The 25,432-nt window shown below is 57.5% G+C and overlaps 1 protein-coding gene across 2 annotated transcripts; it reads left to right on the forward strand.

Annotated features, from left to right (window-relative positions):
• Nucleotides 1-804: 804 nt before the first annotated feature.
• On the forward strand, nucleotides 805-24,151 carry TNKS1BP1 (tankyrase 1 binding protein 1). 2 transcript variants are annotated; one of them, XM_037839236.1, is made up of 12 exons: nucleotides 805-948; nucleotides 3,868-3,975; nucleotides 5,001-5,619; nucleotides 7,076-7,145; nucleotides 11,071-12,396; nucleotides 14,313-16,966; nucleotides 20,999-21,365; nucleotides 21,639-21,789; nucleotides 21,915-22,051; nucleotides 22,775-22,932; nucleotides 23,186-23,258; nucleotides 23,716-24,151. In XM_037839236.1, exons 2-11 carry the CDS (start codon nucleotides 3,915-3,917, stop codon nucleotides 23,244-23,246), a joined length of 5,604 nt encoding a protein of 1,867 aa, XP_037695164.1. In that variant the 5' UTR covers nucleotides 805-948; nucleotides 3,868-3,914; the 3' UTR covers nucleotides 23,247-23,258; nucleotides 23,716-24,151. The 2 variants fall into 2 exon arrangements, with proteins under 2 accessions (XP_037695164.1, XP_037695165.1); XM_037839237.1 differs by lacking the exon at nucleotides 805-948 and adding an exon at nucleotides 3,454-3,491.
• The last annotated feature ends 1,281 nt before the right edge of the window (nucleotides 24,152-25,432 follow it).

Below are 25,432 nucleotides of genomic sequence, written 5' to 3' on the forward strand. Positions count from 1 at the left end.
GAAATGAGAGCTGATGTGATTAGGAAGTCTCTCTCACAGTTCCACTCCATTAGCCAGGCTAATGGGAGGCAGTTCTTGGCTCCATTTTTAATCACCTATGAGTCAAGGGTCTTCCAAGGTTTTAGGTAATTCAATCAGGATCGATCAGCCTCCCAGGAAGGATGGGAGTGGAAACCTGAGCCTGGAGAGTTGGGGAGGAGGAGTGGTGGGTGTTGAGGGGCAGTATGCATGTCTAATGGGGATGCAGGATAGGTATGGAGTATGTGAAGCTTTTGTTCTTATGGGAGGAAAGAGGAATACCAAATTTTGGGGTTGGGAGGGATCTTTATCTGAGAAGGAGACCTAACAGGAGGTAAATGAGGATTAGCGGGAAAATAAGGCTTCTACAGCGTTCCTTATGGTGGATATAAATGTTAATCTATACACGTGGGGCGGCCACGTTGCTTACAGTCCCGGGAGGACTCAACAGAAAACCTTTCCAGTCCTCCAACGGTTATCGTCTTTCTAGCCGTGACTCTATGGTACTGCAATCGGTACAGGCTGCTTTGGGCTAAGACTTGGGCCGTCCTAAGACAGTCTCCTTTCCTCTCTAGGAAGCCGTCTTGGTGGCCATTTTGCCCAAAGCTCTTAGCTACCGAATTGCGTCAGTTTCGCCCGGGCCTGAGCCCAGGGCGGGCCCTTCATTTGCAAGGCTCATGAATAATTGAGCACTGTTTGCATACGGCTTGACGAGAGCGGCACCGGCTTCCCACTCCCGGCTTTGCATCGGCTCATGAATATTCACGAAGCGCTCTGGAGGCGTGGGCGTGGGCGGAGCTGGGGCGGGGCCCCGCCGGGGCTCGCACTAGCTCGGTCCCACGGTGACCGCGGTAGCGGTGGCGACGGCGGCGGCGGCGGGGGCTAGCGTCGGGGCGCGGAGCCGTGCGGAGCCAGATCCCCGGGGAGCACGTGAGTGAGCGGGGGCGGGCGGGAGCGCGAGGGAGGGGGCGGGGTCCGGGACCCGAGCTGGGGAGCGGCATGGAAGGAGTGGGCGCCTTGCTGCTGGGGTTTCAGGTGGAGGGGGAAGGTTCACCGGGAAAGTTTGCTGGGGCTGGGGGCGCGGGGGACGGGGGCAGCATGGTGGGGATCAAGCGCGTGTATACCGGGGCGAAGGGAGCACGAGCTAGAGCTCGTGCTGGCGGAGCCAGAAGAGAAGGGGTGGGGGCGAGGGCTTGGGGCGGGGCCGGGGGCGGGCGGAGCTGCCGGAGCGACCCCCCCATCTCCCCCTCCCCATCTCCCTCTTCCCCCTGGGCCCGCGCTAACCCTCTTCCCCGGCTCCCTCGGCACGCCTCCGGCCGCCCCACCCCGTCCCCCACCCGGTTCGTGTCCCCAGACCGTCGTCTGCTGGCCGGCTGCTTCGCATCCCGCGCACAGATCCTCCGCCTCTGCCGCCCCCTCCTCTTTCTCCGCCCGCTCCTCCTCCTCTTTGGCTGCCGCCGCCCCCTCTGTGTCCAGAGCTCCCCACTGGGCCCCTCCAGAAGGCCCCTCGCCCTGGGCTGTTCCGTCTTCCCGATGGCCCTCCCTCCTCCAGCAGTTTACACGCTGTCCCTGCCGACCTCTCTCTGGCCCGGGATCTGGCCGGAGATCCCAGGGTCCGTAGGGGCGAGCCCTCCCCCCTCCCGCCACGCACTGAGTCTCCTCCGGGCTGACGCTTCTCGGTAACCACCAACCCCAACATCCCCCAGCCCTTCTGGCGGCCTTCCCTCCCAGGGGTCAGCTCGTCTCCCCCGGACTCGGGAGGTTGGGGATTGCTCCCAGCCGCTGCGATTCTGCAGCTTCTGGACCAGGGCCTTGGCCACCTGGGGCCCCCCTGGGTGGGGCCTCCTTACTGTCGTGGGCCGGTCCCCAGCTGGGCCAGCTCCTCACACCCCAGAGGAACCCATTAGGCCCCCATCTGAAAGTGTCTGTCGTTTTTGGACCAATTCGTTCCCATTTGTAACCATCCACACCATGTCCTTTGTAATACGTTCAAGGACAAGGAAACAGTCTTGTGTTTTTTAAATTTTATTTTTTTCTGTCACGTGCCCCTCCCCCATGCGCACTTGGCAGCGGCGCTGCACAGCTATTCTCCCAGCCTCCGTGGGCTGTCCTGGGTGCTTGTTGACTGACTGACCCGTTGGCAGTCCTGGGTTCCTCTCTGCCCTTCTCACACCCTCTCCCATCTCTGAAGCAAGCTGGGGCAGTGCTACAGGTGGGTGGGGTGGGTTTGGTAAAGGTTGGGCACCAGAGGTCCCTTCTGAGTATTTGGGGGTGTCTTCCTAGACCCGTGGCAGGGATCTTTGAGGGAGGCCGTGCTCCTTGCAGGTGAGGGAGTGTTGGGTTGTCTCCACAGACTGCCTGTACCAGATGATAGGACCACCCCCTTTCCTTTCGAACAGAGGGGCAAGGCTCTGAGCACCAGGGTGGAGTGCCGGGGGGCTCTTGTGGGTGGGATGGGAACTGAGGAGGTGGTGAGTGTCTGGAGAACAGGTAACATGGCCCGGGCGGGCATGTGGGAGTGAGGGAATGGTCTGGGAATGCTGGCAGCCTGGGGTCTGGGGAGATGGTTCCCGGGAATGTTAGCTCATTGGTGACATGGTGAATGGAATAAGAATAAAATGGCCAACTTTTATTGGCCACTGCGTACTAGTGCATTGTGCTAAGCAGTTTGCACACTTTATCTCACATAAGCCTCCTGAGAGCCTTAATAGCCCATTTTTCAGATAGGGAAACTGAGGCTTAGAGAAGGAGGCAAACTGCCCAAGGTCATGCAGCTAGCAAGTGGTGGAACCAGGCACTGTTTGAACCTGGTCTGTCAGACCCCACAGCTCCTGTTACAGGTTTGGAGAAAGGTAACCCATGTGGCTTCTGCTATGGAGCTGCACCATGTGGTCAAGTTTCTTCTGCTCCCCTGAAGACCCCTTCACGTCAGCCCTGGGCTGGTGAGGGGCCCACATACTATCTTTTCCTTGGCTGTGACTGTCCCACCCTGTCCCTAGAAGGGGGAACCCCAGGGAGTTTTTCTCCTAAGCCACCCCACCCCCCGGATGTTCTCAAGCCCTGTCCCATTCTCCTTCCTCTTGGCAAGGCTCTGGAAATCCAGTGGGAGGCCATTGCTATGGCAACAGGACTAGGCCCTGGCTTTACCTCATCAAATTCCAAGCTGAAGCCAAAGCGATTGAGAAATTAAAGAAAAAAAAATGTATTCCAGATGTTTACTTTTTATTCCTTATTTTTCCGTGTTTGGATGAGACAGCTCTGAGGGAGGCGGGATTGGGGTAGGGATGTGGAAGGAGGGGGGTGAGGGGGAGAGAACCACTCCCAGCTGCTGGAAGGAGGGCTGGGAGGAGGGTGTGCGGGAAGGGGGAGGCCGGCGGTGGGGCGGAGCCCCAGGTTGGGGAGGAGCGGGTTTTTCCCGTCTCCCTGAGGTGATTCACAGACTTCAGACTTTGCAGCCCTTTTGCTCTGCTTGGGTAGGTGCCTCCAGCTGGGCAGCGGGACCCAAGGGGCGTCTTGGGAACAGTAAGTGGGGTGTCTTGGAGAGCTTGCCAGAGGAGGGAGCAGTGGGTGGGTCCCTGAAACTCTGGGACTTTGGGGTTAGGAGGCAAGTTTAGGGAGTTATCTGGGAAGAGTGGAGGATGTGGCTGCTGGGGACCTCCCTTGACCTCACTCCCCCTCCTCTAAAGGTCCCCCTCTGTCCCACACTCAGCCGTCTCCTGAAAGTAGGGGGTGTCCCTCGGCTAAGCCTACTGCCAACGCCTAACTCTTTTTCCTTCTTTCTTGTCCTTGCTCTTTTCCTGGGTCTTCTGTCACCTCAGCTCACGCTCCCGTTTCTTAACCATCATGCAGGGTCTGCCGCATGTGACGAAGTGCCTGCTCTCAGGGAAAGCACAGCCATGGCTTCCCCACTGCCCCGGGAGATGGAGGAGGAGCTGGCGCCTGCTGGCTCTGAGCCAGGTACCGGTGGGTGCAGGGTGGCAGGGTGGAGCGGGTGGCTGGGGAGGAGGCTGAGGGAGCCAGAGGCTGCCCCTCCCACTCTGTCTTGGGGGTTGGGGGGCTAGTGATGATTGAGGTAGGAGTGAGGGAAGGAAGGAGTCCTGAGGGTGTACGGGTCAAGTTTGAAAGGTTCTCAGCTCTGGGACTGTTTGAGGTCCGCAGAGCCCCAGCAGGTACAATGGACTGGGGTCTTAGCATGTCTTCCTGTGGCCCGGAAGGGAGACGCGGAGAGCTCCTATGTGGGGTTTGAACCCTGCCTCCTGGCTCCCTGTCTAGACTCCTTTCTTAAACTGAGCCGAATGAGGGTGATATAGGATTCTGTTAGAAGGGCGGTGAGTAATTCCAAGGTCTTTTATTTGGCATTAGAACGCCTTGTATAGAAGGTAGGTTTCTGGTCTTGTTTTTTTCTCTATAGCAGATTTACTTCTGTTTGGATTAGGTCATTAATAAGTTTGCATTCCCAGTCACACACCGGATGATGGTGGGGAGGTGGCCTGGGGGTTACCAGGGATGGGGAAGCCCAGCTGGGATAAAAAGTTTACTGTGGGTGATAGCAGAGTAAATAGTGTACGAGGGGGGCGACTAGACTGAGGAGATGGTGGGCTGACTGTTTGATGTGGACAGGAAGGCATTTGTTTATTGGCCTATTTGCTTGTTCAGTCATTCATTCTTTAATTCATTTGATAAGAACTTGTTCTAGGTGCCAAGTGGGGTGCAAGGAGAATTGAGGGGCCAGTGGGCTTTTAAATAACTTAGTTTATAAAGGGAATCGGCTAAATAATTTGGGACTTTGGAGGAGAGAGAAGATGCTTCTGGGTTGCATGTGGGGAATCAAGGAAGTCTTCATGGAAGAGGTAACATTTAACTTCTGTGAAGAGGATGTGAACATTCTGAGATTGGGGGTGGGTAGGAGATGAGGCGGAATGGGAAATGCTAGAAGTTCTGCCTGGCTTTTCTGACAGCCTCCCCTGCTTTCTTTTTGGTAGGTGACCCTCGGACCAAACCCCCAGTCAAGCCCAAACCCCGGGCCCTGCCTGCCAAGCCAGCCCTGCCTGCCAAGCCTAGCCTGCTGGTGCCTGTCGGTCCTCGGCCCCCCCGGGGTCCCCTGGCTGAACTGCCTTCTGCCCGGAAGATGAGCATGCTGGCCGGACCCCAGCCCTATGGCGGCAGCAAGCGTCCCCTTCCCTTTGCACCAAGGCCGATGGCTGAGCCCCCTGCCGGAGGAGAAGCCCGCCAAGAGACCGGGAAAGAGGAGGTGCCCCCCTTAACACCTCCAGCTCGATGCGCCGCCCCAGGGGGCGTGCGGAAGGCCCCTGCCCCCTTCCGCCCGGCCTCGGAGCGCTTCGCAGCTGCCACGGTGGAAGAGATCCTGGCGAAGATGGAGCAGCCGCGGAAGGAGGTCCCTGCCAGCCCTGACCGCCTCTGGGGCTCCCGCCTCACCTTCAACCAAGATGGGAGCTCTCGCTACGGCCCCAGGACTTACAGTGTGGCCACCAGTCCCCGGGATGAGGATGGTGGGAGCCTCTCCAGGACGTGGTCCCAGGAGGCACCAGCCAAGTCTCCAGCAGAGTGCCAGGAACAGCACAGCAAGACTCCCGAGGAGAGGTGAGGGGTGGGAGGCTGTATGTTTTGTAGCCTGGAGGTCAGGGTGCTGAAGACACGGGAGGTGACCCCATCTGTGAGGGCTGTGACCTTCACCTTTAGGTTAGTATGTGCCGTGAGTGCAGGCAGAAACCTGCCTCAGTCTCACAGCATTTTCCCAGCAGACGGCTTTATCATTATGGTATTCACCGTACAACTGCGATTCTGATTTCAAAGCTGAAGCACGTTGATAGTAGAGAGTTCACATGTACAGGATGGGATATTAGTTTTAGTTCCTACATATATTGAGAGCCAGGCACCCGAGATAGGTATTTTCCAAACATCTCCTCATTTAATCCACAGCTGTGGTGTTTGGTGAAGAGAATATTAGACCCAGTTTCGAGATGAAGCAGCTGAGGCTCCAAAGTGACTACCCCAGGTCCCTCAGCAAGAGCTGGGATTTGACCTCAGGTCTATTTGATGTTCTGAACTGCCAGGTCCTAGGGCTGGGGGTGTAGCCAGGTGAGTAGGAGGGGTCCAGTGGGAGAGATGAGACATGCACACACCTTACACTTTGCTTCTGAGTCCGGGTAGTGTGAATGCATAGAAAGGACAGCTGGGACGGAGACTGTTGCACTTCACACACTTCCTACACTGTCAGCGTTGGCGCAGGTATAAAGAAGGGCTGGCCACGTGGTGCCCTTTGGGGTGGTGAGCACAGGGCATTGGAGGAAGAGGCAGAGGGAGCCTGGGAAGCCGTCAGCGTGGAGGCCTCCCCAAGGCAGGGAGAGTTTTGCTGGAGGCACAGAGGCTCCCAATCCTCACTTCCCCTGCTGGGAAGGGAAGGGCTGATCGGGCTGGGCAGGAAGGTGCAAGCCCCTGCCCTGCCCTGCCCACTAGCCATGCCCTTCTCTCACCCGAAAGTACCTGGAGGCAGGCCCTGGAGTTAACCTGTTCTGTGTCTCAGATCAGGGCACCCAGGAGGCCACACCCCTGCCCAGGCTGGGTTCCGCTTTCCTCCTTCCCTCCCTTGCTCCAAGCAGGGCTTTAGAGGAACAGCTTCAACCTTGGAAAATCGCTCTTCCCCTTCTCCTCCCCTCTGCAATTCTTCGAGAAGTATTGGCAGGGCAGACTGGACCAGCTGTACTCTCCCTGGCTGGAGGAGAGCCTTAACTCCTTCTGGGTTGGGGGAAAGAAGTTATGTTATTGGGGATCCTTGAGGGGCATGCAGAATGCTTGCCTTAAAGGAGCTGAGGAATTTAACCCTTTCTGCTCAGATGGAGGCTAGGCACTCTCTCCTGGGGCAATTTCTCTGTGGAAACTGGATGGTTCTGGGCAAAGGCCAGTAGTTAAATGCCTGGGTGTGTTTAGCCTTTGGGGTCTGTTAAGGTCTTAGAGACTGATCAGCCCTTTCCCCTTCTTCACCCTGTGATCGGCTTTGGTATTCTGTGTCTCCATTTCCTGTCTTTCTCCCTTGCAGGAGCCCCCCTTCCAACTTGGCCTTCAACGGGGACCTGGCTCGGCCAGGCAGCTCTGAGCCACCTGCTAACGTGAGTTATCCTTCTGTTACAAATCCAAATCATAGCATTTTAGAGCCGAACTGGTCATCTGTTCCACCCTCCTATAGTTCAGATGGGGAAACTGAGACCCCCACGGAGGGGGTGACTTGCCCAGGGTTGCTCAGCAAATTGCTGTCAGAGTAGGACCCAGACTTCTCATCTCAAGCCAGTGCTCTCCCATCCCCAAGGTGCTACATGTGGTTCAGACCATGAATCTGCTCATTATTATAAAAAGTAAAGGTAGTAATCATAACATCGGACATTTATGAAGTACCTACTGTGTGCCAGGTATGTCCTCGGAATGTTAACTAACTTCATCCCTGTGAAAACTCTAGATAGAAGGCCCTGTTAGGAGGCCTTCTACAGTAAATGACGTAAGGATTACCTGATGTGATGATGTGAAGGATGGACGTCCTTCAGAGAGCCTTGGCCAGCTGGAGGCTGCCCGTCTCCTTGTGATGAGAGCTGACTCCATTTATTCATCCATCCAGTAAACGTTTCCTGAGTGCCTGCTGGGAGCTGGGTGCAGGGGAGGTTGCAGAGAGGGAGCTCACCTCCAAATTGGGGGAGGCTGGCATAAACCCTGGCGTCACGCAGACTGGCAGATGAGTGGCATGTCACACGTGCCATAAAGGTGGACAGTGCTGGGGCAAGGTGGTTGGTGGGGGGCTCCCTGAGAAGGTGGCGAGTGAGTCAGGAGGATGTTCGGGAACAACATTCTGGGCAGAGGGAACTGCAAGTGCAAAGGCCTTGGTGTCTTCCTGGCATGGAAGTGCAACATCTGGATTGCAGTGAGAGAGGAGGATTTAGGTACGAGATGGGGACTGAGAGGTGATGGCTGGATTGCATCGAGCCTTGTAAGCTTCCATGAGGACTTTGCTTTGAGTAGGAGGGAGGAAGCCATTGGAGGGTTTGGAGGAGAGGACCAACATGAGCTGGCTTAGTTTTAAAGCATCTCCTTGCCTGTTGTCTTCTGGATGGAGTTACGGGCACATAAGAGCAGCAGCCGGGTAAGAGGCTGTTGGAATCATCCAGGTGAGAGATGATGCTGTGTTGGACCCGGGAGGTGGCCTGCCGCAGAGGAAGTGAGAAGTGGTTGATCCTGGATGTAGTTTGAAGGTGGAGCAAACAGGATTTGCAGCTAGATTGATGTGGGATGAGAAAAAGTGTGGAATCAGGGATGGCTCCGGGGCTTTGGCCTGAGGCACCGGAAGAATGAGGTTTCCATTTCCTGAGATGGGGAATTCTCAGGGTGGGGTAGGATGGGGGGGTGGTGAGGGGAGATTTGAGGAGCTTGCTTTTGGAGCTGTTGAGTTTGAGATGTCTTTCAGACATCTGTCTGGAAATTTTGAGTGGACAGTTGGGTATCAAAGTCTGGAGTTCAGGGAATCTGCACGAGCTAGAGAGGGAAACGTGGGAATTGTCAGCATACAGAAGGTGGTAAAAGATAAAAAGCTTTAAGGCTGGCTGCAATCCCCAAGGGAGTGGGTGAAGGTACAGAAGGGCAGAGGCCCTGGGGACTCCAGGGTTAGGAGGTTGGGGACGCCAGAAAGCGTCTACGAGGAGGCTGGGAAGGAGCAACAGTAAGGTGAGGGTTGAGTCCTGGAGGCCAAGGAAGGACAGCGTTATGGAGGAGGGTGCAGTTGGCATGTCACGTGCTGCCAACAGGTCACGGTGAGCACTGAGAATTGGATTTAGCTACGTGGGGGTCATGGGTGATGGCTACTAGAGTAGTTTCAGTGGTGAGGTGGAGGAGGAAGCCTATTTGGAGTGGGCTCAAGAGAGAATGGGACCAGGTACTGTAGGTAATGAACACAGATGATGCTTTTGAGAAAATGGATGGCGGCAGGAGGGAGATGTGGGGTCCGAAGAGTGGTTTTTGTTTGGTTTTGGTTTTGGTGTTTCTTTTCAAGATGAGAAATTAGAGGAGCTGGTAGGCTAATGGAAATGATCCAGTAAGAGGGAAAAATCGATGCGGTGAGACAGCAGAGGCCGGCTTTAGCTAAGAGTGTGGTCGTGAAAGGGGAGGCCGAGTGCCTGGGCCCGGTGCAGGTAGAAGGTGGTGTGAGGGTGCAGGGGTGTGGCCGTTCTCTGCCGATGCTTGGGTTCCCAGGGGACTGGAAGCGAGGCCATCAGCTGGGCGAGAAAGAGGGTGGGAGGAGGTGTTGGAGCTTTGAGGCGAGGAGAGAAGCTGGGACGTCTGGGAGAGTGGGAGGTGACAGAAAGGAGGGACTGTCGTAGGGTCACTGGGCAGCTCCAGGGTCTGTTCAAGGTCGGTGGTTGTCAGTGGTTGTGAATCTGAAGTGAGACCGGCCATTGTGGTTGCATGACTTCCTCTCGCCGCCCCCGCTTGCTTTGTCGCTGGTTTAGGGTGGGTGGGGAGCTGCATCTAAGCAGCGTGATGAAGGGAGTGAGGGAGTTGAGGATTGTGCCAAAAAATGACTTTAGTGATGGTGGAAAGAGAGGTGAGAGCATGTGGGGAACGGGACAGTGGAAAGGAAGCTGGATTAGCGGACTGAATTTCCCAGAGGAGCTGAAGAGTTAAGGGCGTTGGGGAAGTAGAAAGAGTGGGTGGGTGAGCTGGACACTGGGAAATTATGGAGAGGCTGTGGTTATTGGTGAGGACAAGGTCTGGGGTATGGCCCTGGGAGAGTGTGGGCCCCAAAATCATCATGGGGAAGTAGGTCAAGGACCAGAAAGCCAGGGTATTGGAAGGGATCCTGAGTGGCTGTTGACATCACTAAGAATTTTAACAGGAGCAGTATCGGGGAGCATTGCAGAGAGCCAGGAGCGAAACTTTCCGAGGAATGAGAGGAATGACTAGGGGTCTGTAGAAGACTTCAGCAAGGAGGGGTGCAGGAGGTGTAGTTTGAGCTTCAAATCTATACTATTGTAGAGAGAAGGAGGCTGGAAGGAATGAAAGGGGCCCTGAAAAAAAAGCTGGACCCCTTCCCCTGCCCAGAGGCTGGGGTGATGACATGAGAAAACACAGTCCCATTGGAAAGGGCAGCAGGGAATCATGGCCTCGAGGCCGGGCTGAGGTCTGGTAGAGCAAGACTCACTTCACTGGGGTCAGCAGAGTGGGGCGGTCAGGGAATGCCAGGTGCTCAGTGCCCCTTGGCTCCCTTCTGTCCCCTGGCATCCTCTCCCTACCCCTGCCCTGCATCTTCCCACAGTTTCCATCCTGTGCTGAGAGGCCATGTGCACACATTCTACCTAATCCTCACCTAACTCTGTGGGGTAGACATTGTGGCCGTCAGCCCCAGTTTACAGTTGGGGAAGTGAGGCTCAGGGAACCCACCGTACAGGAGGGCCTATGGCTTGCAGGAGGCAGTGGTGGGTGACTCCAAGCTGTGCGCTTTTCATGACCTCTAGTGGCCTTTGCCTAAGTCCCAAGACCTTTCTGCTTCCTTGGGTAGCGTTGGCAGCTGTGGACACACAGTAGGGTTGGGGGCTCCACACCTGCCCACTGTAGACACTGCTGGGAGCTGGCCTGGAGCTGCCCCAAGCTTAGCGTCCGGCTCTGTGGCAACCACCCTGTGTGCCCAGGAGGTCATAATGTACAGTTTGCCTTTTTCCTAAAGCAAGCGTTCTTGACCCATGAGCCATGAACTCATAGGGTATCCTTGGATGAGCTTGGTATGAAGTGGTATGAATGAGACCGTGAGAATAAGGCTATGTGTATTTACTGGTTGAAGTGGCCTAAAAGAGAGGCCTGTGACCCTAAGTTTTCAGACCCCTGTCCTAAACCATCCTTGGAGCTTCTCCCAGCCCTCCCTGTAAGCTCCAGTGTCCTCTTGCTGGTCTGTGGGGTGAGAGGTGAGGGAGCAGCTGACCTGGGGTCTATGTGGAGTTGAGGGGGGCTTCCCCCATCCAGCTGAGGGTTGAGTGATGGCTCTTGACTTTTCTCTTGCAGGTTCCCAAGCCCTGGGTCCCCTCGAGTCCAGGCCCTGCCAGCCCAGGCCTCCCTGCCAAAGTCTCAGGCCCAGTCCCCGAATCTCCCCTTCTTCATTCACCTGATGGAAGCTCTCCCCACCACTCTCAGCTTCCAGAAGCCCCGAGTTCTTCAGCTTCTGGGGCTTCTCCCCACCTCCCTGCAACTCCAGCATCCCCAAGTCCAGCCCTGCCTGCCAAGGGCTCCTGCCACCCCCCGAGCCGTGGGCTGCCTGCCGAGGGAACCCCAGAGGCCCTGAGACCCTGCAGCCCTCCCCTCGAAAAGGTCTCAGGGCACCACAGCCCGGAGGAGCCCCCAGTGCCCTCGCCCCGGCCTCTGATCGAGGCGGGTGAGTTGCTGGATATTCCTCGGACGTTTCCATCTCCGGCGGAGGCAGTGGCCCAGGGGAACGCAGAGCCCCGGCCCATCAGCCTGGCTCAGCGCCGATTCTCTGAAGGTGTGCTCCGGCCTCCCAGCCAGGACCAGGAGAAGCTGGGGGGCTCGCTGGCTGCCCTGCCCCAAACCCAAGGGAGCCAGTCAGCCTTGGACCATTCGTTTGGATGCGGGACAGAGTCTAACTGGAGCTTATCACAGTCTTTTGAATGGACCTTCCCAGCGAGGCCCTCGGGCCTGGGCATGTGGCGGCTGGACTCCCCACCCCCCTCCCCCATCACCGAAGCCCCTGAGGTCACTGAGGCTGCTGAGGCCGGTGACTTGGCTGTGTCCGAAGAAGGAATTTCTGAGCAAGGGACCGGGTCAGCTCCAGAGAGGCCAGGAGGGCCTAGCTCTCAGGTGCAGGGTGGCGACACTGGTACCTCCTCAACCCGAAAGGGCAATGGAGAGAGCCAACCACAATCCCCAGCTGTTCCCCTTGAGCCCCTGCCTGCAACGGGGGGCCCTCTGTGGCAGGCAGAGGAGAGGTATGCTGAGCGGGAGCCCCTGGCCGGGCAGGAGTCCCCTCTCCCTCTGGTCACCAGGGAGGCAGCCCTGCCCATGCTGGAGCCAGTCCTGGGGCAGCAGCAGCCAGCTCCCCCTGACCAGCCCTGTGTCCTCTTTGCCAATGCCCCTGATCCTGGGCAGGCTCTGGCCGCCGAGGAGGAGGCCATGACCCTGGCCCGGGCTGAGACCACCCAACCCAGGACGGGGGCCCAAGACCCCTGTAGGGCATCCCCTGAGCCTGTGGGTCCTGGAGCTAGCTCCCGCTGGCTGGATGACCTCCTGGCTTCGCCGCCACCCAGTGCTGGCAGTTCAAGACGGGCAGCTGGACCTGAGCCGAAGGACACGCAGACCCCCAGTGCCTGCTCCGAGGTGAGGGCCCTCCGGGGGTGGAGGCCAGGGCTTGGGTGAGCTTTGTTCTTTCGATGTGGAGAGCATGTGTCAGGAGCTGGGGATACAGTGGTGAGCAAGGCAGCTGGCGACCTGCACCTCGTAGCTTGATGGGCTGGCAAAGCTGGCAAAGCAGAGGTGCCTGGAGGCAGCAGTATGATTAGGGTTTAGTGGGAGTTTGCTTCCTGACTCCAGCATTCGTCAGCTCTGAGGTTTTGGGAATGTACCTTAACCTCGAAGCCTTGGAGTCCTTTGATGGTAGCAGCACTTGCCTCTGAGTTGTACTAAGGGTAAAAAGATGTGCAAGACATTTGGCGTGACAGGCCGTGTTGAGTAACTATTCAGTCTAATATCGTGAAAGGCAGAATAGCATAGCGACTTAGAGCACACACTCTGGAACCAGCTGGCCTGGGTTCACATCCTGGCTCTGCTGTTTATTTGTCCAGATGTGACCTGGCATGGGTTACTTTTTCACCTTGTGCCTCAGTTTCCATATCTGTTAGATGGGGCTCTCCCAGGTGGTTGCGAGGAGTAAATGAGTCTAGTACAGATCGAATATTTAGAGTAGGGCCTGGCTCATTCTAAGTGCTTCCTAAGTGTTGGCTTTAATGATCCGTGAGGCTCAGCAGGGACAGAGGCTTCTGCAGAGTCACCCAGCCAGTTAGTGGCTTGGAGCTCTTGCTCTGTCCCCGGCCCAGCACCCTTTTCTCCTGCCAGGTGGCGTCTGAGTTTAAGGGCAAGGGCCCAGGTGGCTTTTGAAATTTATTTGCCATGGCTGGCCTGGGGGGGCGGGGCTGGAGGCCAGGAGGAAGGGGGTGGGCTCAGCGGGGGAGGAGGAGGAGGAGCAGGAAGGGGTTAAGGCCGGGCTGGCTCCTGCAGTAGGTGTGTCTGTCCCGGGATGTGGGTGACTCAACTGGCTTCTGGGCGGGGCCGCCAGAGCTGCAGCTGCTCCACAGGGAGCAGGGCCAGGGCGGGCCAGCGGGCAGCCAGAGCCGAGCCGTCGGACAGGTCTGGACGAGGGAGCGGCCCAGCCCTGTCCCGGCGCCCGCCGCACCCAGCAGCCCCGGGGCGGGTGGCAGGCGGAGGCCATGGCCCAGCATGGGGTCGGGGAGACGAGCATGTCCATCCTGGAGCGGCTGCTGGCCAATGCGGCGCTGCGGGACGAGGCTGGCCGGCTTCGCAGCCCTGAGCCTGGCCGGCTTCGCAGCCCTGAGCCTGGGGTTCGCCCGCCCTCGGGGGTGAGTCAGGGAGAGGGGGTGGGGGTGCAGGGAGCCCTGGCAGAGTCTTGCCCTGTCCTAGAGCCTGCCCCTCCTGCTCTCCCCAGGGCAGAGGTGAGAGGTCTTCCTGGAGAGGACTAAGCAAGAGGGCCGGGTTGAGGCGGTAGTGGGGTGGGGGGCACTTTCCTTAGGAAGGAAGGGCCTGGGACCTTATGGGCAGGTGTTGGGATCTTGCCTTGGAAAGGAGGTTGCAGGGGTCTCTGAGTCTCCCCTAATTGGAAGTACACCTCCCCCATCCCCATATGGAGACCACTGCTCCAGGCAGGCCTTTAGCCGGGTATTGCCCAATGGCTGTAAACATGACAAGGTTTCATCGACTGAGTGCCCACTGCGTGCCAGGCACTAAGCTAAGTACTTGGCTTAAATGGACTCGTTTAATCCTCCCTTGTTCCAGCCCTGTGCGGTAGGAGATTTCCTCCTTTAAAGTTGAGGTCCCAGAGCAGAGCAGTTAAGTGATTTTCTCAAGGTCACGTAGCTGGGATCCAAACCTAGGCTTTCTGACGCCTAAGTGGGGCTCCTGGGCACGAGGCAGGGCTCTCATTCTGGATCTACTTCCCATCCTGACTGACTAAGCACTGTTTCTTTGTCTGCCTTTTTTTTTTTTTTCCTCCTGATTTCCAGGGACTCCTTGGTTGGGCCCAGAAAGATCTGCAGAGTGAATTTGGGATTGCAGTGGACCCACCTCCCAGCAGTTTCAGCTCTTCCGGCTGGTCTCAAGACACCTCTCAGGACTATGGCTTGGGGGGCACAAGCCCTAGAGGAGACCCAGGGCTTGGAGGGAGTGACTGGGCCAGCAAGTATGGACAAGGAGCAGGGGAAGGGAGCCCCCGGGAGTGGGCCAGCATGCCTGCCACCGGCAGTGGAGACAGGAGTGAAGCCTCTGCCCTGGGGGGGCTCGCGGCCCAGGACCGGGTGGTTGGAAAGCTGAGCTGGCTCCAGGAGGCTGAAATACAGGACTGGGAGTTCGGAAAGAGGGATTCCCAGGGCGCTTACTCCAGCCAGGATGCAGAACTCCAGGACCGGGAATTTGGGAAAAGAGATTCCCTGACTGCCTGTGGCAGTCGGGATGTGAGCCTTCAGGACAAGGAATTTGGGAAAAGGGACTCGCTGAGCACCTACGGCAGTCAGGATGCGAGCTTCCAGGACCAGGATTTTGGAAAAAGGGATTCACTGAGCACCTACAGCAGTCGGGATGTGAGCCTCCAGGACCAGGAATTTGGGAAAAGCGACTTGCTGAGTGCCTATGGCAGTCGGGATGTGAGCCTCCAGGACCAGGAATTCGGGAAGAGAGATTCCCTGGGCATCTATGGCAGTCGAGATACGAGCCTCCAGGACCAGGAATTTGGGAAAAGCGACTCGCTGAGTGCCTATGGAAGTCGGGATGCGAGCCTCCAGGACCAGGAATTTGGGAAGAGAGATTCCCTGGGCACCTATGGAAGTCGGGATGCGAGCCTCCAGGACCAGGAATTTGGGAAGAGAGATTCCCTGGGCACCTATGGAAGTCGGGATGTGAGCCTCCAGGACCAGGAATTTGGGAAGAGAGATTCCCTGGGCACCTGTGGAAGTCGGGATGCGAGCCTCCAGGACCAGGAATTTGGGAAGAGAGATTCCCTGGGTGCCTTCGGCAGTCGGGATGCAAGCCTTCGGGACTGGGAGTTTGGGAAGAGAGATTCTCTGGGAGCTTACACCAGCCAGGATCCCAGTGAGCAGGGCCAGGAATTGGGGATGAGGGACCTTGGCCGAGATGCAGATGAACAGGATCGGGAGTTTGAGAAGAGAGCTCCCCCCCTTGGCACCGCTGGCAGCCGGGAGGCAGAGCCGCAGGACTGGGGGCTCGGGAACCCGAGTGCCTGGATGAGCGACTATTGCGGGAGCAGCGGCTTCCCGGACAGAGGCTTCGGAATGAGAGGCCTGGGCTCTGGGTTCAGCCCCGAGGAAGCCCAGCAGCAGGTCCAAGAATTTGAGAAGAAGGTTCCGGGTGGGGGGGATAGCCTTGGCGAGGCCAGCAGGGATGCAGGCCAGCCGGAAGGGCAAGACCTGGGGAGCTTGATGAGCCCTAGCACCCCCCAGCTGCCAGATGGGGCACCCGGGCAGAGAGGCCAAAACAATTGGCAAGGCAACACCGCCAGTCAGGAGGGTGGAGGGCTGCAGGGCAGGTGGCAGGCAGGGGCCCAGAGCCCTGGCAATGCTGACCCAGGAGACGGGGAGACAGGGAAGCGAGGCTGGGCCAGTGAGTTCAGCCTCCATGTCGCCCCCCAGCATGAAGGGGCATTGGGCCTGGGGCAGCGAGACTGGAACAGCGACTTCTGCATTGATGACTCGGAGAGGAGCCATGAGTTTGGCATCATTGGTGACGACAGGGTGAGCGGTGCTGACCCGAGCCCTTCTGGCAAGTTGGGAAGTGGCCACGTTGTGCCTCCTGGGAAGACCGCGGTGGACTGGGTGGACCATCTGGGCCTCAGGAACCTGGAAGCGCCCAGCTGTGTGGGTTCTGGGGGCTCACATGAGGCCAGGGAGGGTACCTTGGGAGAGATGGGCTGGTCTGGCCACATGGGCTTGGCGGAAATGGGCCGGGCTAGCCATCTGGAGACTGGAGGGTCCAAAGAGCCCAGGGGGATTGGAGTCGGGGAGAAGAACTGGACTTCTGATGTCGGAGCCAGGAGCAGAGATTTGACTGGGGCTGGGGAGGTAGGAGACCACAGCCAGGCCAGAGAGAGTGGTGTGGGGCAGACCAACTGGTCTGCTGTGCAAGCTGGAGAGTTCCTTAAGTCCCGGGAGCTTGGAGTTGGACAGGCAGACTGGACAGCTGACCTCGGGCTGAGAAACATGGACCCGGGGCTGGACTGTAGCCCTGGAGAGCCCAGAGAGCTCGGGGTGGGCCACGTGGACTGGGGCTCCAACCTGGGCCCGAGGAATTTGGAGGTGTCCCGTGATCGCGACTCTGGAGATTACCTTGAGCCCCGGGGATGTGGGGTGGGGCAGATGGACTGGGCCCAGGACCTGGGGCTCCGGGACGTGGAGCTCTCCCGGGACCTGGGTGAAGCCCGGGAACATGGGGTGGGAGAGGTCAGCCAGTGCCCACAGCCTGGCCTCAGGAACAACGGGGCCTTGTCCCCCAGCCTGGAGGCCAGAGACCCCTCGGAGGCCAGGGAGCTGGGGATTGGCAAGACAAGCGAGCCAGAGACCCGGAGTGAAGACGACTCCTCGCCTTCCTTGGAGACCTGCCCCGAAGATACCAGAACGGAGACTGGAGAAGCCCCCGGCTTTGCAGCCAGGTAAGGGGGCCCCATCCTGGTGAGGGAGGGAAGGTGTGACAACTGTCTGAGAAATTGGAACCTTTTTGAGAAGAGAAGAAATAGCTTTTCCCAAGGACTTTTAGGGTTTGAAAAATTGAGGCATTTAGGATGTGCATTTTTATTTTGCCCTCCCCCCTTTTTAATTGCAATGTGACACACCCCTATGGCTGACTTCCTTTTTTGTGTGATGATTGTAACGTTTGATGTGCTGCTCTTTGACAACCTAAGCTTTGGGCTCTCTTGGTGCTTTTGTATTGTGACTGCAAGAGGAAGGGGTTTGTGTCACATCCTTGATGGGTTCTGTTGGGTTCCACTCTTGTGCATGGCACCTGTTTTCCAGGCCTCTCAGCCCAGAAGCCGTAGGTGCTCCTGGGCCAGGGAACCTGGATGCCTTTATAGATCTAGGGAGGAGAACCCCTTTGTGTCGTCTTGGCCTGGGCCACTCTGGACAGCGAGTTGGAGTGGACTGTGGGGCCCATTGATTCTTGCAGTGGTTAGGAACTTGCTGCTGCTTGCCTTCTCTGTCCTAAAGCCCGGAGAGCAATGGTTTAAGAAGCTGAAGGGCGTTGGGACCTGGCTCTTCGTGGCCCCATGACCTTGGCCTCCATGCCCAAAGTTGCTGAAAGAGAACTTCCCAAAGGAACAAACTGGGTAGTTTTATGAGCCAACCACAGTTTTTTTGTGTGTGTGTTTTAAAATGATCTGAGGTGATTTCACACCTGGAAAGGGTGCTAAAAAGGCATTGCATCTATTTCCTTAACGTTTCCGTCCACCGAGTTTTGGCTTTATTCTCTTGGCTGATGAGAAGATTTTACTTTTTCCAACCCTGGAGCAGGAGCTTCTCACTGGGCATGTGAGGAAGAAGGGAAGGGAGGTGTTAGGTGGGGGGCTGTGTCCTAAGTGAGAGGAGCTAATGGTAGAGGAAGGTGCGTGAGAGGGATCAGGAAGGGCCTGGAGAGAATCTGGGGGTGTTGGAGGGGTACTGAGAAGCATTTGGGGTTGAAGAGCAGGAGGAGCAGAAGAAGGTGGGCGAACAAGCTTGGGCCAAATAGATGCCCACAGGAGCTGAGGAGGGGGAGCTCCCTGGGTGCCCTGGCTGTTGAGGGAAGAGATGGGGGGAGAAGTGCCTGGGGAGCAACTGGGGAGACAGAGCTGCAGGGAAGGTGGGGAGGGCACAGGGCTGGGAGGCAGGGGGCTCCTGTGATCCTGGAGGATTTGCTGGACCTTTCTGAGCCTCAGTTTCTAAGGGGGAGGCTCAGGAAGCGCCACGTTCCGCGTGCGGGGGAAGAGTGTAGACACCAAGTGGCTGCTCCTGATTTCTTTCTGCCCAGCACTCAGGACTCCGCATTGCCCAGTGTGCAGCTTCACATCTCACCTCATTGATCTTCACAGCTGTCCTGTGAAGCAGGAAAGGGATTTTTATCGTCTCCAGTTTGCAGGTTGGAGGTGGTGTGACCTGCTTAAGGTCACGGAGTCAGTGATACCTCTCCAGCGTGTTTATATTAGACTTTCAGGTGTGGTCCCTGCTGCCAAGGAGCTTAGACTGCAAAGGAGGGGACCCACAGCCTGGGGGGAGGGGGAGCATCGTAACCGGACTGCGTTTTGGGGAGGGGTTTGGACGGGCAGTGAAACAGGGAGTCCTCAGCACTTAGCTGTCTGAGCTTTGGTTTCCATTTCTCCTTTAAAATAAAAATTTTTTGGCTATGTTAAGATAAACTGGCCAGTGTTGACATTATCTGACTTCTGGGGTCACCTGGGGTACTGTACAGGTGAACCTCATTTGATACAACAGAAAAGGTGCCTTCCCCAAACTTGAAAGAAAACAGTTGCCTTGGAGGGCTTGTTTGAATTCTGTGCTTTAGGGCATCCTGTTCCCAAAAATGTGTTCTCAAGACTACCAGTCTGTGGGTAAGTTTGAACAGTGCTGCAAACTGTGGTCATAGAGGAGTGTGTATTCGCTCATAGTAGCATATTGAAGACAGTGAGAAGCACACCAATAAAGAAGCCTGTGTACCTTTCTTTAATGCACTGTTTCCAGATTTACTTAACCAATATCCAAGGGGCAAGTTTTCTGAGCATCTAACTTAGGGGAGCTCTATCTTATGGAAAGTTCCTTTGGTAACAAGAAATCGTTCGGTGAAGCTCGGAGTCGTCTAGCTTTGGGCCCGTCTGCCCAGGTTTCATTTTACAGGTGGGGAAACTGAGGCTCAGGATGGGTAAGTAACTCCACCCAGGCCGCAGGTGCAGTGAGTGTAGGCCCAGGTACAGACTGGAGGGGCTGGACGCAGCACCGCCGTCCCTAACCACCGTGCTCTCCTGCCTCCCTGCCAGGGAGGGGCTCAGGTTGTGGGTGTTCTGTGCGTTCAGGGTGGGAAAGCTTCCCACAAGGTGGGGTGCAGGGTAAGTGGGGTTCAGGCAGGCTGGCAGGGACGATGCTCACTGCATTCCCCTGCGCCTCTCCCCTCTTCCTGGCCACCCCCAGAACCCACCGAGCTCCCTCCGCTGACCCCTGCCCCGCGTGACTTGGGGCCAAGTCTAAAGCTTTTCTCCACGTCGGGTGTTTCACATCCCTTTAGCTTTCTGGGCCTGCCCCACCCCAGGGAGAGACTTTGGGCGGGGCCTCCCCAGGCTGGATGGGGTGCCGTCGCCACCCCTCCCCCAGACCTCTCTGACTTTGAGCTGGCTGTCAGGGTGAGCTGGCTTTGGCCCTCCTCCAGGCCCGCTCCCGATTCCGCCTCCTTGCTGTACTGCTGCCGCCACCGCCTCCTGCCATCCCTCCCCAAACCACTTTAATTTCCATCTGTCAGCAGCTTGTGGAAGGACAGACCGACATGCATTCTCTCTCTCCCTCCCTGTCTCCTGGCCCAATGTTGACTCACCTGCCTCCTCCCCCTGCAATGCGGTCGGGAACTCAGACGTTCTGGCTTCCGGGCTCTGCCCTGCCGGTTTTTCCCAGGCCTCACTGGGCATGGGTGTGAGCGTGTGTGTGTGTGTGTGTGTGTGTGTGTGTGTGTGTGTGTGTGTGTGTGTGTGTGTGTGTGTGTGGTGGGGTGTGGTTCCTCTGTGCTTAGAGGAATCACTAACAGCGATGGCACTAGGTGTGTTTCGGGTGAGTGGCAGGTGGACAGTGGACAGCGCCCGGCCCCTGTATGAGTGTGCACGTGCTGTGTCATGTCTCGAGGGAGTGGTGGCAGAGGACGCATAAGCTGCTTTGAGGTCCAAGGTGACCCAGACTCGAATTTACTCAGCAAGTCTTTGCTTAGTCCCTCTCCCGGCCAGGCCCTGGGCCAGACGTTTGAGGCACAAGCAGAACCCCCACCCCCCGCCCCCCCCACTGCCCCATGTTTGCCCTTGAGGAGCCTGCAGACTGGCAGTGGGGACTCTGACAAAGAACTGCAGAGCTCTGAGGCAGGGGGTGGGACCCAGGGCCTGCTGAGCTGTGGGGGAGTGGCCCCTGGTGGCTGGGGGGCGGGGAAGGGAACAGATTGGCTCAAGAGCAGTTGAATTGCAGGAAGAGAAATTGGAGATACAGTGGGGAGCTTTCTGGGCGAGGGAACAGCGTGTTCAGAGACCCAGCAGTGTGGGTCCCAGGGGACTACAGCACAGGGAGGTGGGGCGGGGGCTGAAAGGAGGCCAGAGCTGGAGAGCCAGGTGGGCCACTACCAGCCTTGTCCCAGGGAAAGTGTCCCCCCAGCCAGGCGCCCCGGGAGGAGACATTAACATCCTCAATAAGAGCAATGGCAGCAGTCATAGTAGCTGTAAGGCATGTACTGAGTGCTAAGCACTTGTGCTAGGTGCTTTAGTTTCCCAGTGGAGGAAATCAAGGCTGTGAGAGGTGAAGGGACTCTATGGCAGATCTCGGATTTGATGCCTTTCTTCCCGTGTGCGGTGTTGCTCAGGGCCCTGACCTCGTCCTTCCTGGAGTCTGGGGAGGGGAGGGGATGGGTCCTGGGCAGTGGGAGAGGGAAAGGCAGCTCCATGGTTGACCTTGTTCTTCTGTCTCCTTTGCAGCCCCAGTGGGTGCCCTGCCTGCCCCCCACCCTCCAGCTCCCAGGGCTTGCTGGAGGAGATGCTGGCTGCCAGCCGTTCCAAGGCAGTGGCTTGTCGAGAGTCGGCGGCCTCGGGCCTCAGGGGCCTGTTGGAGGAGGAAGGAGCCACTGCCGGTTCTGACCAAGGGGAGCCTCTGGAGCTGGGCAGAGACCCTCTGCCCTCCTGGAGGCCCCAGCCTGATGGTGAAGCCAGCCGGACAGAAGAGGTGGATGGCAGCTGGGGCCACTCAGGGGCTGGGCAGGGCGAGCAGAGGCTGGCCCCTACCACTCGGCAGGCCTCTCAGGGCCCTCTCCCCAGCACCCCCAGCCAGGACTTCTCATTCATCGAGGTCAGTGGAGGGTGAGCCCAGGGTGGTGGGTGGACTCTTGTGGGGCCATGTGGGTGATGGAGCCAGAACCTAATTGCTGGAGCTTTCCCTCAGCAGCTCGGAGCCCTGAGCAGGCTCAGCCCAGGGAGGCGGAGAGGGGGCTATGGGTACATCGTGTGAAGCTCCAGGGTCCTGGAGAGAGAAGCTCAGGGCTGGCTGCTCTCCTAGGGCTCCTTCAGGGTGGGACAGGACCGAGGGACAGTAAGGCAGTGGTGTTGCTGTTGTCCCTTGCAGGACACTGAGGTCCTTGACAGTGCCATGTATCGGAGCCGTGCTAACCTGGGGCGCAAACGTGGGCACCGGGCTCCAGCCATCCGGCCGGGGGGTACCCTGGGCCTGTCGGACGCTGCAGACTCAGACGCTCGCCTGTTCCAGGACTCTACAGGTAGGGCCGTTGTGTTATCAGATGTTGATGCCTGGGGCATTAGGCCCTGGTTGTGAGACTTTGGGTTGGTCTGTGGGGTCTGCCTCATGTCGTCTGGGCTGAGCCCCCTCCCTGGGCCCTTGCAGAGCCTCGGGCTTCTCGGGTGCCCTCGTCGGATGAGGAGGTGGTGGAGGAGCCTCAGAGCCGGCGGACACGGATGTCTTTGGGCACCAAGGGGCTGAAAGTCAACCTCTTTCCTGGCCTGAGCCCGTCAGCCCTGAAGGTACCATTTGATCAGCCAGCAAATGCAGCCAGCCACCCGGCTGGCCAGCCAGCCTGCGTCCTGCCTTTCTGCTCTCCCTCTGTCTACGCATTCCCCCATCCTCCCTCTCCCCATTCCTCCTCTCATTCTGCTGGCTAACAGAAGCTGTGGGAGTGTGTGGTGTGCCCTTCTGGGCCCTGCCTGTGAACTGCGTGGGATGGAAGGAGTAAGGAAGCAGGACCTCGCGCCTGAACCATGGAGGGTAGTTGGAAACCCGAGCCATGACCACAGCGAATGTGGGTGGAAGAAGACTAGATTGCACTGGGGTGGGGGGTGGAGGGCAGGTACAGATAAGGGCTGGGCCTGCTCAACTAGAGGTTATTTCATAACAGTGGAATGAGGGGGGAAGGGAGACTGGGGAAGGCCTCGCATGAGCGTGCATTTGATCTCAGCTCTGCAGGCTGAGGGAACAGAATAAGCAAAGGCACAGGGGTGGGAAGTGTGTCTGAATTCAATTCAGCAGCATCTTTCTGAAGACCTACTGTGTGCACTGATGGGAAGCTGAGCCGTGCCAGATCTAGACCTTGTCTCTAAGTGACCCCACCCCCCCCATCAGGGTAAAAGCACCGTGGAAGACGTGTGCTGGATTCTGGGGGCCGCATACTCTTGGGAGAAGGCTCAGCTCCTGAGCATCCTCCTGCCTGTCCCCTCTCACATCCCTCTGGACCTGGACTTGCCTCACAGGCCAAGCTGCGTTCCCGGAACCGCTCGGCTGAGGAGGGGGAGCCGGCGGAAAGCAAGTCGACCCAGAAGGAGCCTGCTGTCCAGCGCTCCAAGTCTTGCAAGGTCCCCGGGCTGGGGAAGCCCCTCACGTTACCTCCCAAACCAGAGAAATCCTCAGGGTAGGTGTCCTGGGCGCGGGGTATTGACTGACCTCACTGTTTTAGCCTGAAAAGGGAAACCCCACTTTATAGAAGAGGAAAACTGAGGCCCAGAGAGGAGGCTCACATGCCCAAGGCTAACTGTGTTAAGTTGGTGGCAGAGTTCCAGTTGCAGCAGCCAGAGCCTGAGCTGCCTCTTCGGGTCAGAGGGGAGGTTTCTGTCCCTACCCTCTCCTAAAAACTTGCCCTCTGACCTTTGCCCCCTGCTTTCTAGGTCGGAGGGGTCATCGCCCAACTGGCTGCAAGCCCTGAAGCTGAAGAAGAAGAAGGTCTGAGAAGTCACGGAGGTGAGGGCAGGCTGCTGGCCTTGGGTCCCACTGAGGTTGGGAGTTCGGGGTCCAAGGGTGAGTAGGGCTTGCCCTGGGGGATTTGGAATGCCTGTAACTGACCCTCTTCCAGCCCAGAGCGGGACCTGAAAGAGGGAAGTTGGGGGGTTCCTCAGCTCCCCCTAGACTTTGCCAAATCCAGGACCGGGAAGGAAGAAGAGGAGGAGGGTGTCCATCCCCGCTGCCTCCCTGGGCTCAGGGACAGTCTCCCGTGCGCTGTGGCTGGTTCCAGCGTGGTCACACAGCCCTTCTGGTTCGGGCCCCCCAGGGGAGGGTGGTCAGTCTTAAGGACAGCTAGCAGGGACTCTTCTCACGACTGTGAGGATCCACTATGGACGTGGCGGAGGGGAAGCTGCAGCCCCCCTCTGCTTACCATGCTCCCCTCCTCTGACCTGCTTCTCCTCCCTCCCCGTTACAGGTCCTTCCCATCCGGCAGTCTCAGGCAATGCCCATTCCTGTGGGGCCCCAGGGTGAGGAGATGGCTGGAGCCCCACCACGCCCCAGGCTGCAGCCTCTGTCCCTCGCACCACCTCTGAGGAGGCACATTTATGCACTTTGTATCACCCCCCAGTTCCCCCCTTCCCCCACCTCCCCCTAACCTGGAGTCCGTCCTTAGTGGTCGAAGGTTTTGGTCCCTCGCTCTCTTCCCTCCTTCCTCTCTGCTTCCTCCTCCAGCCTCCCTTGGGTTTTCTTTTGATACCAATTTATAGCATTTTTTATAAAAGCCTTTGATTTTTGTAATGGGCGGAGCCCTGCCCCAGTGCTGCCCCAGCTCCCCCTCCACCCTGCCAGGTGCCCCACGGAGACCAATGACATTTTGCCACTTGAAACAATAAAGTTTTTTGGGAATTGGTGCTGCCCGGGCTTTTGTGTGTCATGGGTGCCCGTCCCCCTGCCCAGGTCTGGAGTTGGGAAATCCTGGCTCTATCCCTGGCCCCACCAGGCTCTCACTCTGGGACATTGAACGTGTCACACCCAGTCTCTGGGCTCAGTCGCCCTATGAGCGGTGCGTTGGTTACGATAGGCAGATTGCTGATAAAAGCAACCCCCAAATCTTAGTACCTTAACGCAGGAAGATTTATTTCTCACCCGTGGCACAGTCGAGGACGGCTTGGTGGTGGGAACTCTCAGCCCCTCGCCGTCACTTGGAATCCAGGTTCCTTTCCTGTAATGGCTTGACCATCTCCGCTCCATCCTGTGGAGAATGGGAGCTTCCTGTTGGAGACCCACATTCCTTCGGCTGGAATTCAATCCATGGCCCCCTGGAGCTGCAGGGGAGATTGGGAAATGCAATTTAGCTCTTTTTGGCCAGAGAGTGAGGACGGATACTGGTGAAAATTCAATCCTACTTGCTGGGGTTGGTGTCTGTGATCCCTAAGGGTCCTTTTGGGCCACGCAGTCTGGAATGTTCCCTAGTCTTAGTGTTCCCCTAAAGTCTGGGGAGATGGGCTCTGATGTTCCCCACCCAAGCCCTGGCCTTTGGTATCCTGGGCTGCTGCCTCACAGCCCAGCTCTGTCATCCTGGTTTCCCCAGACTTCCCCACCTCTGTCAGGGCCAGCTTCAGCTTTCCCTGCAGGTTGGTAGGAGAGCTTCCTGGGGCTTGGCCTAGATGGGGCCATCAAGGGAGTCCCTGAATTGTAACAGGTTGGTGCTACAAGTGAATTAGAAGTCATCTCATTCACCTTTTATGAATACATTGAGTTGTTGCCTTCAAAGTAGTCCCTTGCCTTTGGGGGACTGTGGTGGATTGAGTTATGTACCCCAGTTCAGACAGGGCTTGGTTTGGTCCACATTCCTGTGGGATCCATTGTAAATAGGATCTCTTGAAGATGTTATTTTGAATTGAGGTGTGGCCCAGCTGAATGAGATTGGGTCTTAATCCAGATTACTGGAGTCCTTTATAAATGGGAAATTCAGATAGGGAGAGAAAGCCACAGGGAGGAGCTGGAAGCTGGAAGTCAGTGGGATCCAGAAGAGAAAGGACAGGACATGGCCTTATGACACATGACAGGAAAGCCAAGGAACCCAAGGATTGTCGGCTAACCAGAACGCTAGCAACCTCCAGAGGAGGAAGCAAGCCTTCTAGCCTCCTAAACCATGAGCCAATAAATTCCCATTGTTTAAGCCTACCCAT

Source organism: Choloepus didactylus, chromosome 6, assembly GCF_015220235.1.
Source record: "Choloepus didactylus isolate mChoDid1 chromosome 6, mChoDid1.pri, whole genome shotgun sequence".
Classification (NCBI taxonomy): domain Eukaryota; kingdom Metazoa; phylum Chordata; class Mammalia; order Pilosa; family Megalonychidae; genus Choloepus; species Choloepus didactylus.

Excerpts from the sequence above, each read along its gene's own strand:
- TNKS1BP1 (XM_037839236.1), top strand. The coding sequence starts at position 3,915 with ATGGCTTCCCCACTGCCCCGGGAGATGGAGGAGGAGCTGGCGCCTGCT. Across the intron at positions 7,146-11,070 it reads GCTCTGAGCCACCTGCTAAC|GTTCCCAAGCCCTGGGTCCC; the intron begins GTGAGTTATCCT and ends TTTCTCTTGCAG. Across the intron at positions 12,397-14,312 it reads CCCCCAGTGCCTGCTCCGAG|GGACTCCTTGGTTGGGCCCA; the intron begins GTGAGGGCCCTC and ends CCTGATTTCCAG.